The sequence below is a fragment of the Oncorhynchus nerka genome, linkage group LG18 (assembly GCF_034236695.1).
Source record: "Oncorhynchus nerka isolate Pitt River linkage group LG18, Oner_Uvic_2.0, whole genome shotgun sequence".
Taxonomy (NCBI): domain Eukaryota; kingdom Metazoa; phylum Chordata; class Actinopteri; order Salmoniformes; family Salmonidae; genus Oncorhynchus; species Oncorhynchus nerka.
Window position 1 is genome coordinate 24,540,220 of NC_088413.1, and position 12,783 is coordinate 24,553,002.

General features: G+C 48.5%; 1 protein-coding gene across 5 annotated transcripts in view; it reads left to right on the plus strand.

Annotated features, from left to right (window-relative positions):
• The first annotated feature begins 217 nt into the window (after window positions 1-217).
• Window positions 218-12,783, plus strand: part of sh3gl2a (SH3 domain containing GRB2 like 2a, endophilin A1) — a 79,004-nt gene continuing 66,438 nt past the window's right edge. For 3 of the 5 annotated variants that reach the window (XR_010459671.1, XR_010459672.1, XM_065003827.1), the window contains exon 1: window positions 219-481. Coding sequence is in view for 3 of the 5 variants with exons in the window: in XM_065003827.1 (XP_064859899.1) it covers window positions 437-481 (45 nt within the window). In the remaining 2 variants the exon portion in view is untranslated. Of the gene's footprint in view, window positions 482-12,783 lie in introns of all 5 variants that reach the window. The other 2 variants (XM_065003829.1, XM_065003828.1) reach the window with 1 other exon arrangement.

The window sequence follows — 12,783 nt, forward strand, 5'->3', positions numbered from 1 at the left end:
TTCCCTTCGTGCCAATTTGTTTTTTCATACTTGTCTGCCATGTCACGTCCCGATTTAGAGCTTATATCCCCTTAGTCGCCACACTCTCCTCTAAAATGGCGTGATTACAGCGTATGCGCGTTTAAACATGCCGTGTCGTGCAGTGGTAGATAGACTGGCCAACTATGTAGCCTACGCTGCTGCTTTAAAAAAGAGCCTGGTTGCGGAGCGCTGACGTCACTGGCGTGTCGTACATGTGGGTTTGACATTCGGTAGACTATGCTGATCACTGATCACGGCCCCCGCTCAAAGGAGATTCCCAATAGTTAAGAGCAATACAGAGGGGTTTTCCTCGGAAGCAATATCATCCCACGCAATTAGGAGCCGAGATTCCTGCAAAACAATCCCACATCAGCTCGTAATCCATCTAGAATCGTCGTGTATAGCAGCAGGAGCCATGTCTGTAGCTGGGTTTAAGAAACAGTTCCACAAAGCGACTCAGGTAAGCCGCATTGTTAATTCAAATAATACAGGACATTGTCGTGCCTTTTGGATATAGTAGCCTAATCGTGTAGATGCATTGAGAATGTCAAGGGCTTTCGTGATTGCTGGTTAATGCTGTGTGAGGTTGGTGTTGAAAGGATAACATAACGGTATGTGCCTCATTAGTTATGCGCAGCGTTTTTCCGTGGTAGACAGTTTGTAGCATATTCGCGGTTGCATCATGGCTAATACGGTATATTGTGAGGAAATTGATCTTCCTATTCCAACTGCACTGCATGTATCCCTACAATGGCGCTCGAATCCCCTAAATGAATGACATCAAAAGGACTGGCGCGACGCAGCAATGCGCCACGGGCCGCATCATTCTTATCCCTCTGAAACGTGCAGAGAGAGTGATAAATTAACCTTTGACATTATATGCAGAGAGTGATTTCAGGTCAAAAGAACAAAATGGGGATTGTTTTCACGATAATCCCTTTGCTCTACGGTCCGTGCTATCCGGGATCCTTGGGATGTCCCTAGCGGATTGGAAAATGACATGTTTTAAATGGTTAAGATTAGGGTTTAGTCTAGGGACGTCCCAAGGATACCGGATAGCACTGACAGTCTACATCACAGACCGTCCGTACAGGACAGATGTTCTGAAAATGTGATGGGTACACCTTCTCCACTTCACATGACGTTCCGCCTGTACCGGAGAAAAACTCCAGCTTGGAACAACGAATAATGTTATTATCTGGGGTTTTTTACCATAAGGGCAGACCAGTGCGTTATTAAATCGCCTTTATGTAACCGTTAAATGCGTCGTGGTTGAAATCCTCCCAACGCGGTTGCGCAGGTTGACCTCGCCGCCCTCTAAAACCTGGCATCTCACGACCGGCCTCTAACTGTCCTGACAAACTGTCTAGAGTTCGGCCTACTGAATCTAATTCCTCCCGGGGTGCTGTCTCCAACTTGCTGACGATGCAGAACACCGTACAATGTGTGAAATGATCCGTCATTTAAGTATAATTGTAATGCATCCCATCCCGGTGGACGCATCTACACACTGCAATATGGTTTAGGGCCATCCCAATCTCTGTTTAGTGTTTTTACTGGTTTAAAAATAGACTATAGCTAATGCTGTTTTAATCACTTTGGACGGATTTAAGACACCGTTGGGAAGTGTCTGTGCGCCCCATTGGCCTGTCCCCTTAAAACGCCCGGCTCACCGCGGTTCAGTCCTGCCAAACTGATGTCCAAAGACGTGTTCTGCACCAGCCCTGAGTGTCTCTAACTGAAGGGCTTACATTTTATCTTCAAGCTGGGTTTAACCTCCCTGGAGAGTTCGCGGGGGTGTTGTGTTGGAGTGCAGGGTGACATGCGCTCTGGGCCACACGCAGCAGGAGGACCTAGACCAGGGCTGAGTCACCCTGTCACTCTGGCCATGTCTACACTTGACACTTGCATGTTACTTCTGCTATCAGAATGCGAATATCGCATTGAAAAGACAGGCCTAGACACACAAAAGTGGCTTTGTGGTGTGATTGTGTTCAGATCTGCCTGACCACTTCAGGAGGTGGTCAGGGCTGCATTGTGTGTGGATCTTTCCTCAGTGTGGACACAATCAGGCTACCGAAACCGCATACAGTGGGCGACATCATCAGCACTTCTTCCACAAGTCTCCAGAGAACTTGTGTTTTGGGACCGAGAGGCACCTTTTCATTATAACATTGGAGGAAATGCATTTCTAGCATGTGAGGAACATGTTTGCTGGCCTTATAAATGCTAACCAGCTAGCTAATATTTAGAAAAACTATTTTTTGTTTGGTAGTTCTGCTAACCTGTTTGCAACCCCTGTAGCGTTGTTTGCTAGCTTGCAGGTTAGCTGGCTAGTTAGCTACGGTAGTTAGCTACTGCCATCAGTTGTTGTGTTATCATATTTAGCCTATTCCACTGTTTTGTAGAGTGAATACTGGCATTTGAATATAGTGCTGGAAAAGGGAATCCAGACACACTGTGGACACGGTAGACATGTTTCATATAGATGCCTGACACGTTCGGAACTCCATGATCAGAACACTATGATCAGAACACTAAAACGGCATGAACTGTCAAGTGTAAACAAGGCCTCTGTCCTCTCACACTGGTTTAGTACACACACACACACACATACACACCCCATGACATTAGTCATCAGCTGACAGTCATTCAGTTATATTGTATGTGCAGTCACTTGTTAAGAGACAAGCAAAGACAATGACTGAATCATACAGTCAATGAATACTGCCAAATGAACAGGTCATTGAATGTCAGCTGCTTCGATCTCAACATTCAGTTCATGTTCAATACACTTTGAACATTGTGTCCCATAACTGTTACGCCACATGCAATGTGTTACCAATGAATGATGCAAGTTAATGGTTTCTAATGTATCATAAGGTCGTTTCAACCTGTCAGAGTATATGTACTACTGCTTTGAGGAACAGTGAGACAAATATCAACAAATATCCTTGTGGTAGAAGTAGCCAAGTAATGTCTGGGTAGAATAGTGATGTAGTTGTGGTCAAGTCACCTGAAGGAGGAAGCTGTCTGTCACTGTCACAGTGGGAAACCTTATCTCTCCCTTTAGATTTGACCCCGGAGCACCCAGACTGTGTGTATGTGTCACCATAGACATACAGATGTAGTCATACATCGTTGGTCTTTACAGCAGTGGGCCTATATTTAATGTATTACTGTTATTTTACCAGGTAAGTTGACTGAGAACACATTCTCATTTACAGCAACGACCTGGAGAATCGTTACAGGGGAGAGGAGGGGGATGAATTAGCCAATTGAAAGCTGGGGATGATTAGGTGGCCATCAAATCAAATTTATTTATATAGCCCTTCGTACATCAGCTGATATCTCAAAGTGCTGTACAGAAACCATGATGGTATGAGGGACAGATTGGGAATGTAGCCAGGACACCGGGGATCTTTAGTGACCACAGAGAGTCAGGACAGAAGTTTAATGTCCCATCCAAAAGATGGCACCCTACACAGGGCAATGTCCCCAATCACTGCCCTGGGGCATTGGGATATTTCTTAGACCTGAGGAAAGAGTGCCTCCTACTGGCCCTCCAACACCACTTCCAGCAGCATCTGTTCTCCCATCCAGGGACCAACCCTGCTTAGCTTCAGAAGCAAGCCAGCAGTGGGATGCAGGGTGGTATGCTGTTGGCCAATATGAGTGTATAAGTGTATGAGTGTATAAACCCCAGGAGGTATAGGAGGAGCTCTCTCCTGCTATCTGCCTTTACACACACACACACACTGTGCATGCTGCACTCAGTCTCCCATGCAGTGACAGCAGGGCTCCCTCTATTCATCTGAGAGCAAATGTTATGCCTGTCCCCTGACAGAGGAGATCAGTGGGGAAGATGGGTGGATGAACAGGCCTAAGGAGGGGGGAGGGGCTTATGGGTGGGGTCTCCACTTGGCTGACCCTCAACACTGGGACCCCACAAGGGTGCGTGCTCAGTCCCCCTCCTGTACTCCCTGTTCACCCACGACTGCGTGGCCACTCACGCCTCTAACTCATTCATCAAGTTTGCAGACGACACAACAGCAGTGGGCTTGATTACCAATAACGACGAGACGGCCTACAGGGAGGAGGTGAGGGCACCGGAGTGTGGTGTCAGGAAAACAACCTCTCACTCAACGTCAACAAAACAAAGGAGATGATCGTGGACTTCAGGAAACAGCAGAGGGAGCACCCCCCTATCCACATAGAAGGGACAGCAGTGGAGAAGATGGAAAGTTTTAAAGTTCCTCGGCGTACACATCAGACAAACTGAAATGTTCCACCCCCACAGACAGCGTGGTGAAGAAGACGCAACAGCGCCTCTTCAACATCGGAGGCTGAAGAAATTTGTCTTGTCACCCAAAACCCTTAACTTTTAGATGCACAAACTTTTAGATGCACAATCGAGAACATCCTGTCGGGCTGTATCACAGCCTGGTACCGCAACTGCTATCACAGCCTGGTATATTTATATGTAAATATTCCCATTCACCCCTTTACATTTGTGTGTATTAGGTAGTTGTTGTGGAATTGTTAGATTACTTGTTAGTTATTACTGCACTGTCGGAACTAGAAGCATTTCGCTACACTCACATTACCACCTACTAACCATGTGTATGTGACCAATAAGATGTCATTTGATTTGGTATATGTTTTTTATATGTGGTCGTTCTGGTTACAAGACAAAGCATCCATCTCTAAAAGGTCAAAAGTGTATGTTGTTCCTTTGAAGGTTTACATCTGATCCAGGGTCACCTTTTGTGGCTTTGGCTCATAGAGGTTAAGGTCCAGTGACCTGATCTGAAATCAGTTCTAACAGATGCAATGATCCAGAACGTTATTGTACTGGATGTCCCAGGAATCTCAACTGACCCGACATTGGCCAGAGCTAATGCTCATGGCTAATTACCCATCAGACCCTGCCTTGCCTGTGTGATTATGTAGCAGATGCTTTGCGGTGTATATTTTATGTTCCATTTCCCTCCTGCACGCTGTGCATTATCCCTTCTTCACTCAGGCTTTATGGGCCAGGGCTCTGTGGGGAACAGCTGGCCATAAAAAGCTGCTGGTTTCACTGAGGGATTTAGTACACACACTTAAACAGTTGTGTACAGACACACACACACACACACACACACTGTTCACTCTCTTACACAATCTCTCTCGCACGCACTGTACAAGGGCAACTGCAATGCAGTCCATTTAATATTGGTGAGAGAGGAGAGGGAAGCACGGGGCATGAAGGTTAAAGCAACCAAGTCTCCCTCCATCCCTTCACTGGACACGAATCCATCCTGATCTCTAACTAGAGAAGCTTTATAAGTTGAAATGAGACATTTCTCTAGAGAAGTTTAATAAGGTGCAATGAGGAATAGTCTCTCCGGCTCACTGGGAAACATGACCGTATTACGTCTTTGATTTGGGAAGCAATTAGGATGACTCACGCCTAGGATGTTTTTCTCCAAATTGGTTGTGTTATTCAGAGTATTTCTAGAGGAAAGTGTGTGTGTGTTACGCCATCCGCTGACTTTGCCCTTAGTGAAAGAGGAAGAAGGAAATGGAGAGAGGGATAGAGGGACAGAAAGAGAGCCATGAGTCAGAAGCATCAGTTAGTGTGGAGAAGAACAGATGCTCTCCAAATGCCAGGCTTATATTCCCATGGTAGGATGAGAGGCCCCATACTGAATGTTAGCCATGGCATGATTGACTCTCACACGTCATAGACTACTGCTGATCCACAGCTACCCACATGAACTAGGCTAATGTTTGTTGTGGGGCAAACACATGAACTAGGCTAACGTTTGTTGTGGGGCAAACACATGAACTAGGCTAACGTTTGTTGTGGGGCAAACACATGAACTAGGCTAATGTTTGTTGTGGGGCAAACACATGAACTAGGCTAACGTTTGTTGTGGGGCAAACACATGAACTAGGCTAACGTTTGTTGTGGGGCAAACACATGAACTAGGCTAACGTTTGTTGTGGGGCAAACACATGAACTAGGCTAACGTTTGTTGTGGGGCAAACACATGAACTAGGCTAATGTTTGTTGTGGGGCAAACATATGAACTAGGCTAACGTTTGTTGTGGGGCAAACACATGAACTAGGCTAGTAGATTAGTAGAATGCATAAGGTGCCATTTGTAAATTGGGTAGTGCATCATCACTTCCTCTTGTCATGTCAGTCATGTCATTACTTCGAGAGCTATTTATAAATGTCAGAAATATCCAGATCAAGTCCACCATATCAGCTGTTTTTTTTATTTAGGTTTTTAGCCCGTAGATATTGTCATTTTTGTCACTCAAATATCACATGAATACACATTGGACATGGCAAAATGTGTAGAATTGCAAGACAATTAGCTTTAAACTTGCAAAATTCTCTCCACCACCAAGAGGAGTGTGAACAGTTTGTGTCATGAACAGTGCTTGTACCCATTGAAATAGATGTGGCGCATGCTGGATGTTCCCCTATGCTGCAAGGGGAGCCCCTGGTCTACCCCATGTTCTGTTATGCTAGAGGGGAAACCCTCTTCTTCACCAGAACATGCCCTCCTCAGAACATTGGTTGTGACGTTCTGTTTTTAACCCAGGGTAGCTCCGTAGTACATTGCATCTAATGGTAATAGTCTGCTAGCCTGGCTGACACTAGCCTGGCTGACACGAGCCTGGCTGACACTAGCCTGGCTGACACTAGCCTGGCTGACACTGGCCTGGCTGACACTAGCCTGGCTGACACTAGCCTGGCTGACAATGGCCTGGCTGACACTGGCCTGGCTGACACTGGCTTAGCTGACAATGGCCTGGCTGACACTGGCCTGGCTGACACTAGCATGGCTGACAATGGCCTGGCTGACACTAGCCTGGCTGACACTAGCCTGGCTGACACTAGCCTGGCTGACACTGGCCTGGCTGACACTGGCCTGGCTGACACTGGCCTGGCTGACACTAGCCTGGCTGACAATGGCCTGGCTGACACTGGCCTGGCTGACACTAGCCTGGCTGACACTAGCCTGGCTGACAATGGCCTGGCTGACACTAGCCTGGCTGATGCGACCCACGTGAATCACAGCATGGGGAGAGCTGTGACACACTGGTCTAGAGGCCGTTTGTTAATGCAATTTTGTCTCAGAATTTGAGTGATGTGTTTGATTGGTTCTCTCAAATGTATGGATATGAAAATCCAACAGTAGTAATGGAAGGGGGCAGAGCTCAGGGCCTGTGTGGTTGTCCATAAGTCAGAAAGACATGGAGGAGAACCAACCAGGAAAATCACAGACCTCCTTCATTATAAACACATCGTGCTGGCAACATCAAAGAGCCACTCCAAGCTCTAACATCCGAAGGAGGACTTTGAGAGTTAGGTCTTAGCCAGACTAACAGTCTGCCAACAGGTAACTAAAAATACCTTCAAAAACATCTACTGCTGGGGGAGGGAGAAAGAGAGAGGGGGAAGGAGGAGAGGAAATGGGGAGCTTCAGAAAGTGTCTGCAGGGTCTTTAACTGTACAGAAATGGATGTTTTAGATAACTGTCAGAAGGGAAAGTCGGGCCGCCGACACGTTGAGTTGATTTGAATGCTGTCGACATTGGTGATTCTAAGCTGTATGGCTACTGTAATCTTCTTATGCCCTATTACATGGCAGGTTATTCCACTGGCTAATATGGTTGGCTTAGCTACATGGGTGAGAACAGGAGTAAAATAACATGGAGGTCTCTGTTCAGTAGAGGTTAAAGTGGAACGTTGTGTGTTAAGTCACTCTTCTTAATGAAGCAGCGTTTTTTCACTCCACTGCTGTGTCTGATAAATGATTCAGGCCTCTTGTGCTTTCTTCTTCTGAGAGCTACTGTGGCACAGATAGACCGCAGCAAGACAGCGAGCGAGCAGATGTGTCTGTCTGGTCTGTCTGTGTGTGTGTGTGTGTGTGTGTGTGTGTGTGTGTATTCCTGAGATATGATGCTGCAGTTTCTCTATGGATATCAGGTGGCACTAAGAGCTACTGAACCAGGTCAGTGGAAGACATCAGACATGTTTCCCCACATAGAAATTGAATGACAGAATTCATATCTATGACAGGTTCTATTTCTATGCTCCCCCATCACATGGTAGTTATCAGAATAGCATAGACGACAACTTCAAGACGATGATGATGAGTAGAGAGATTGATAGTCATTTTGATGAGCGCTTTATTACTAACTCCACATCTCCAAATAAAGGCCCGATGGGTGGTGTTTCTGTAACTCCTATGGACAGGTGTAAAACATGGCCGTGTTTATCCCAGGGTGGAGAACAGGGTTTATACTGCTCTGCTTTGTCCGCAACAGCTGTGGTACCAGCATGAAGCAACGTGTGGGGGTTTGTTTTGGAAAGGTTGGATGTGTGTGTGTGACCGAGACATCTCTCCATAATACGTGGAGGTGCATTCAACCTCTTATCTCTATCAGTCCAGGGAAGAGCTGTAACTGATTCAACCTCTTATCTCTATCAGTCCAGGGAAGAGCTGTAACTGATTCAACCTCTTATCTCTATCAGTCCAGGGAAGAGCTGTAACTGATTCAACCTCTTATCTCTATCAGTCCAGGGAAGAGCTGTAACTGATTCAACCTCTTATCTCTATCAGTCCAGGGAAGAGCTGTAACTGATTCAACCTCTTATCTCTATCAGTCCAGGGAAGAGCTGTAACTGATTCAACCTCTTATCTCTATCAGTCCAGGGAAGAGCTGTAACTGATTCAACCTCTTATCTCTATCAGTCCAGGGAAGAGCTGTAACTGATTCAACCTCTTATCTCTATCAGTCCAGGGAAGAGCTGTAACTGATTCAACCTCTTATCTCTATCAGTCCAGCGTGGGAAGAGCTGTAACTGAATACTATATGTTATAGACTACAGCTGCCATCATCATGCAGATATGGTATCAGAACAGCATGAACACATGAGGCAAGGTTATGTGCACATCACAAGTGCAAGAGGAACTGAGAAACTACAGCAGTGGTTCTTTCCTACTTCTTCTTCTCTGTCTCTTTTGTGTTGTACAGTAGTTCCCCCTTCAGGGAGAAAATAAGAAGTCGGTCCCATCTAGCCATAATTCTCCTAATTAGAGATGGACAGTAGTCTATTAGAAGAGAAGTCTCTCTCTCTATCTCTGCCTCTCTCTCTCTCTCTCTCTCTCTCTGCCTCCCCTCTCTCTCTCTGCCTCCCCTCTCGCTCTCTCTCTCTCTGCCTCCCCTCTCTCTCTCTCTGCCTCCTCTCTCGCTCTCTCTCTCTCTCTTTCTGAAGTGTGTGCAGCATTTTTAAAACCTTTCGGTCTTGCATGACTTTTGTACACTTAAGATTACCTCTGCACTAATCTTTAATAATGAAGTAGATGTAGAAGCACGGTGGTTAGGAAAAACTCCCTAGAAAGGCCAGAACCTAGGAAGAAACCTAGAGAGGAACCAGGCCATGAGGGGTGGCCAGTCCTCTTCTGGCTGTGCCGGGTGGAGATTATAACAGTACATGACCATTAAGTCCAGATTGTTCCGCAAGATGTTCAAACGTTCAAAGATGACCAGCAGGGTCAAATAATAATCACAGTGGTTGTAGAGGGTGCAACAGGTCAGCACCTCAGGAGTAAATGTCAGTTGGCTTTTCATAACCGAGCATTCAGAGGTCAAGACAGCAGGTGCGGTAGAGAGCGAGTCCTAAACAGCAGGTGCGGTAGAGAGCGAGTCCTAAACAGCCGGTGCGGTAGAGAGCGACTCCTAAACAGCCGGTGCGGTAGAGAGCGAGTCCTAAACAGCAGGTGCGGTAGAGAGCGAGTCCTAAACAGCAGGTGCGGTAGAGAGCGAGTCCTAAACAGCAGTCCTAAACAGCAGGTGCGGTAGAGAGCGAGTCCTAAAAGCAGGTGCAGGTGTCCTAAACAGCAGGTAGAGAGCGAGTCCTAAACAGCAGGTGCGAGTCCTAAACAGGTAGAGAGGAGTCCTAAAGCAGGTGCGGTAGAGAGCGAGTCCTAAACAGCAGGTGCGGTAGAGAGCGAGTCCTAAACAGCAGGTGCGGTAGAGAGCGAGTCCTAAACAGCAGGTGCGGTAGAGAGCGAGTCCTAAACAGCAGGTGCGGTAGAGAGCGAGTCCTAAACAGCAGGTGCGGTAGAGAGCAGAGTCCTAAACAGCAGGTGCGGTAGAGAGAGCAGCAGGTCCTAAACAGCAGGTGCGGTAGAGAGCGAGTCCTAAACAGCAGGTAAGAGAGCGAGTCCTAAACAGCAGGTGCGGTAGAGAGCGAGTCCTAAACAGCAGGTGCGGTAGAGCGAGTCCTAAACAGCAGGTGCGGTAGAAGCGAGTCCTAAACAGCAGGTGCGGTAGAGAGCGAGTCCTAAACAGCAGGTGCGGTAGAGAGCGAGTCCTAAACAGCAGGTGCGGTAGAGAGCGAGTCCTAAACAGCAGGTGCGGTAGAGAGCGAGTCCTAAACAGCAGGTGCGGTAGAGAGCGAGTCCTAAACAGCAGGTGCGGTAGAGAGCGAGTCCTAAACAGCACTAAACAGTAGAGAGCGAGTCCTAAACAGCAGGTGCGGTAGAGAGCGAGTCCTAACAGCAGGTGCAGGTCCTAAACAGCAGGTGCGGTAGAGAGCGAGTCCTAAACAGCAGGTGCGGTAGAGAGCGAGTCCTAAACAGGTGCGGTAGAGAGCGAGTCCTAAACAGCAGGTGCTAAACAGCAGGTGCGGTAGAGAGCGAGTCCTAAACAGCAGGTGCGGTAGAGAGTCCTAAACAGCAGGTGCGGTAGAGAGCGAGTCCTAAACAGCAGGTGCGGTAGAGAGCGAGTCCTAAACAGCGGTAGAGGTAAACAGCAGGTGCGGTAGAGAGCGAGTCCTAAACAGCAGGTGCGGTAGAGAGCGAGTCCTAAACAGCAGGTGCGGTAGAGAGCGAGTCCTAAACAGCAGGTGCGGTAGAGAGCGAGTCCTAAACAGCAGGTGCGGTAGAGAGCGAGTCCTAAACAGCAGGTGCGGTAGAGAGAGTCCTAAACAGCAGGTGCCTAAACAGCAGGTGCGGTAGAGAGCGAGTCCTAAACAGCAGGTGCGGTAGAGAGCGAGTCCTAAACAGCAGGTGCGGTAGAGAGCGAGTCCTAAACAGCAGGTGCGGTAGAGAGCGAGTCCTAAACAGCGGTAGAGAGGTCCTAAACAGCAGGTGCGGTAGAGAGCGAGTCCTAAACAGCAGGTGCGGTAGAGAGCGAGTCCTAAACAGCAGGTGCGGTAGAGAGCGAGTCCTAAACAGCAGGTGCGGTAGAGAGCGAGTCCTAAACAGCAGGTGCGGTAGAGAGCGAGTCCTAAACAGCAGGTGCGGTAGAGAGCGAGTCCTAAACAGCAGGTGCGGTAGAGAGCGAGTCCTAAACAGCAGGTGCGGTAGAGAGCGAGTCCTAAACAGCAGAGTAAACAGCGGTGCGGAGAGTCCTAAACAGCAGGTGCGGTAGAGAGCGAGTCCTAAACAGCAGGTGCGGTAGAGAGCGAGTCCTAAAGCAGCAGGTGCGGTCCTAAACAGAGCGAGTCCTAAACAGCAGGTGCGGTAGAGAGCGAGTCCTAAACAGCAGGTGCGGTAGAGAGCGAGTCCTAAACAGCAGGTGCGGTAGAGAGCGAGTCCTAAACAGCAGGTGCGGTAGAGAGCGAGTCCTAAACAGCAGGTGCGGTAGAGAGCGAGTCCTAAACAGCAGGTGCGGTAGAGAGAGTCCTAAACAGCAGGTGCCTAGAACGAGTCCTAAACAGCAGGTGCGGTAGAGAGCGAGTCCTAAACAGCAGGTGCGGTAGAGAGCGAGTCCTAAACAGCAGGTGCGGTAGAGAGCGAGTCCTAAACAGCAGGTGCGGTAGAGAGCGAGTCCTAAACAGCAGGTGCGGTAAACAGCAGGTGCGGTAGAGAGTCCTAAACAGCAGGTGCGGTAGAGAGCGAGTCCTAACAGCAGCAGGTCCTAAACAGCGGTAGAGAGCGAGTCCTAAACAGCGAGTCCTAAACAGCAGGTGCAGGTGCGGTAGAGAGCGAGTCCTAAACAGCAGGTGCTAAACAGCAGGTGCGGTAGAGAGCGAGTCCTAAACAGCAGGTCCCTAAACAGCAGGTGTCCTAAACAGCAGGTGCGGTAGAGAGCGAGTCCTAAACAGCAGGTGCGGTAGAGAGCGAGTCCTAAACAGCAGGTGCGGTAGAGAGCGAGTCCTAAACAGCAGGTGCGGTAGAGAGCGAGTCCTAAACAGCAGGTGCGGTAGAGAGCGAGTCCTAAACAGCAAAGCAGTCCTAAACAGCAGGTGCGGTAGAGAGCGAGTCCTAAACAGCAGGTGCGGTAGAGAGAGAGTCTAAACAGCAGTAGAGAGCGAGTCCTAAACAGCAGGTGCGGTAGAGAGCAGTCCTAAACAGCAGGTGCGGTAGAGAGTCCTAAACAGCAGGTGCCTAAACAGCAGGTGCGGTAGAGAGCGAGTCCTAAACAGCAGGTGCGGTAGAGAGCGAGTCCTAAACAGCAGGTGCGGTAGAGAGCGAGTCCTAAACAGCAGGTGCGGTGCGTCCTAAACAGCAGGTGCGGTAGAGAGCAGTCCTAAACAGCAGGTGCGGTAGAGAGCGAGTCCTAAACAGCAGGTGCGGTAGAGAGTCCTAAACAGCAGGTCCTAAACAGCAGGTGCGGTAGAGAGCGAGTCCTAAACAGCAGGTGCGGTAGAGAGCGAGTCCTAAACAGCAGGTGCGGTAGAGAGCGAGTCCTAAACAGCAGGTGCGGTAGAGAGGTCCTAAACAGCAGGTGCGGTAGAGAGCGA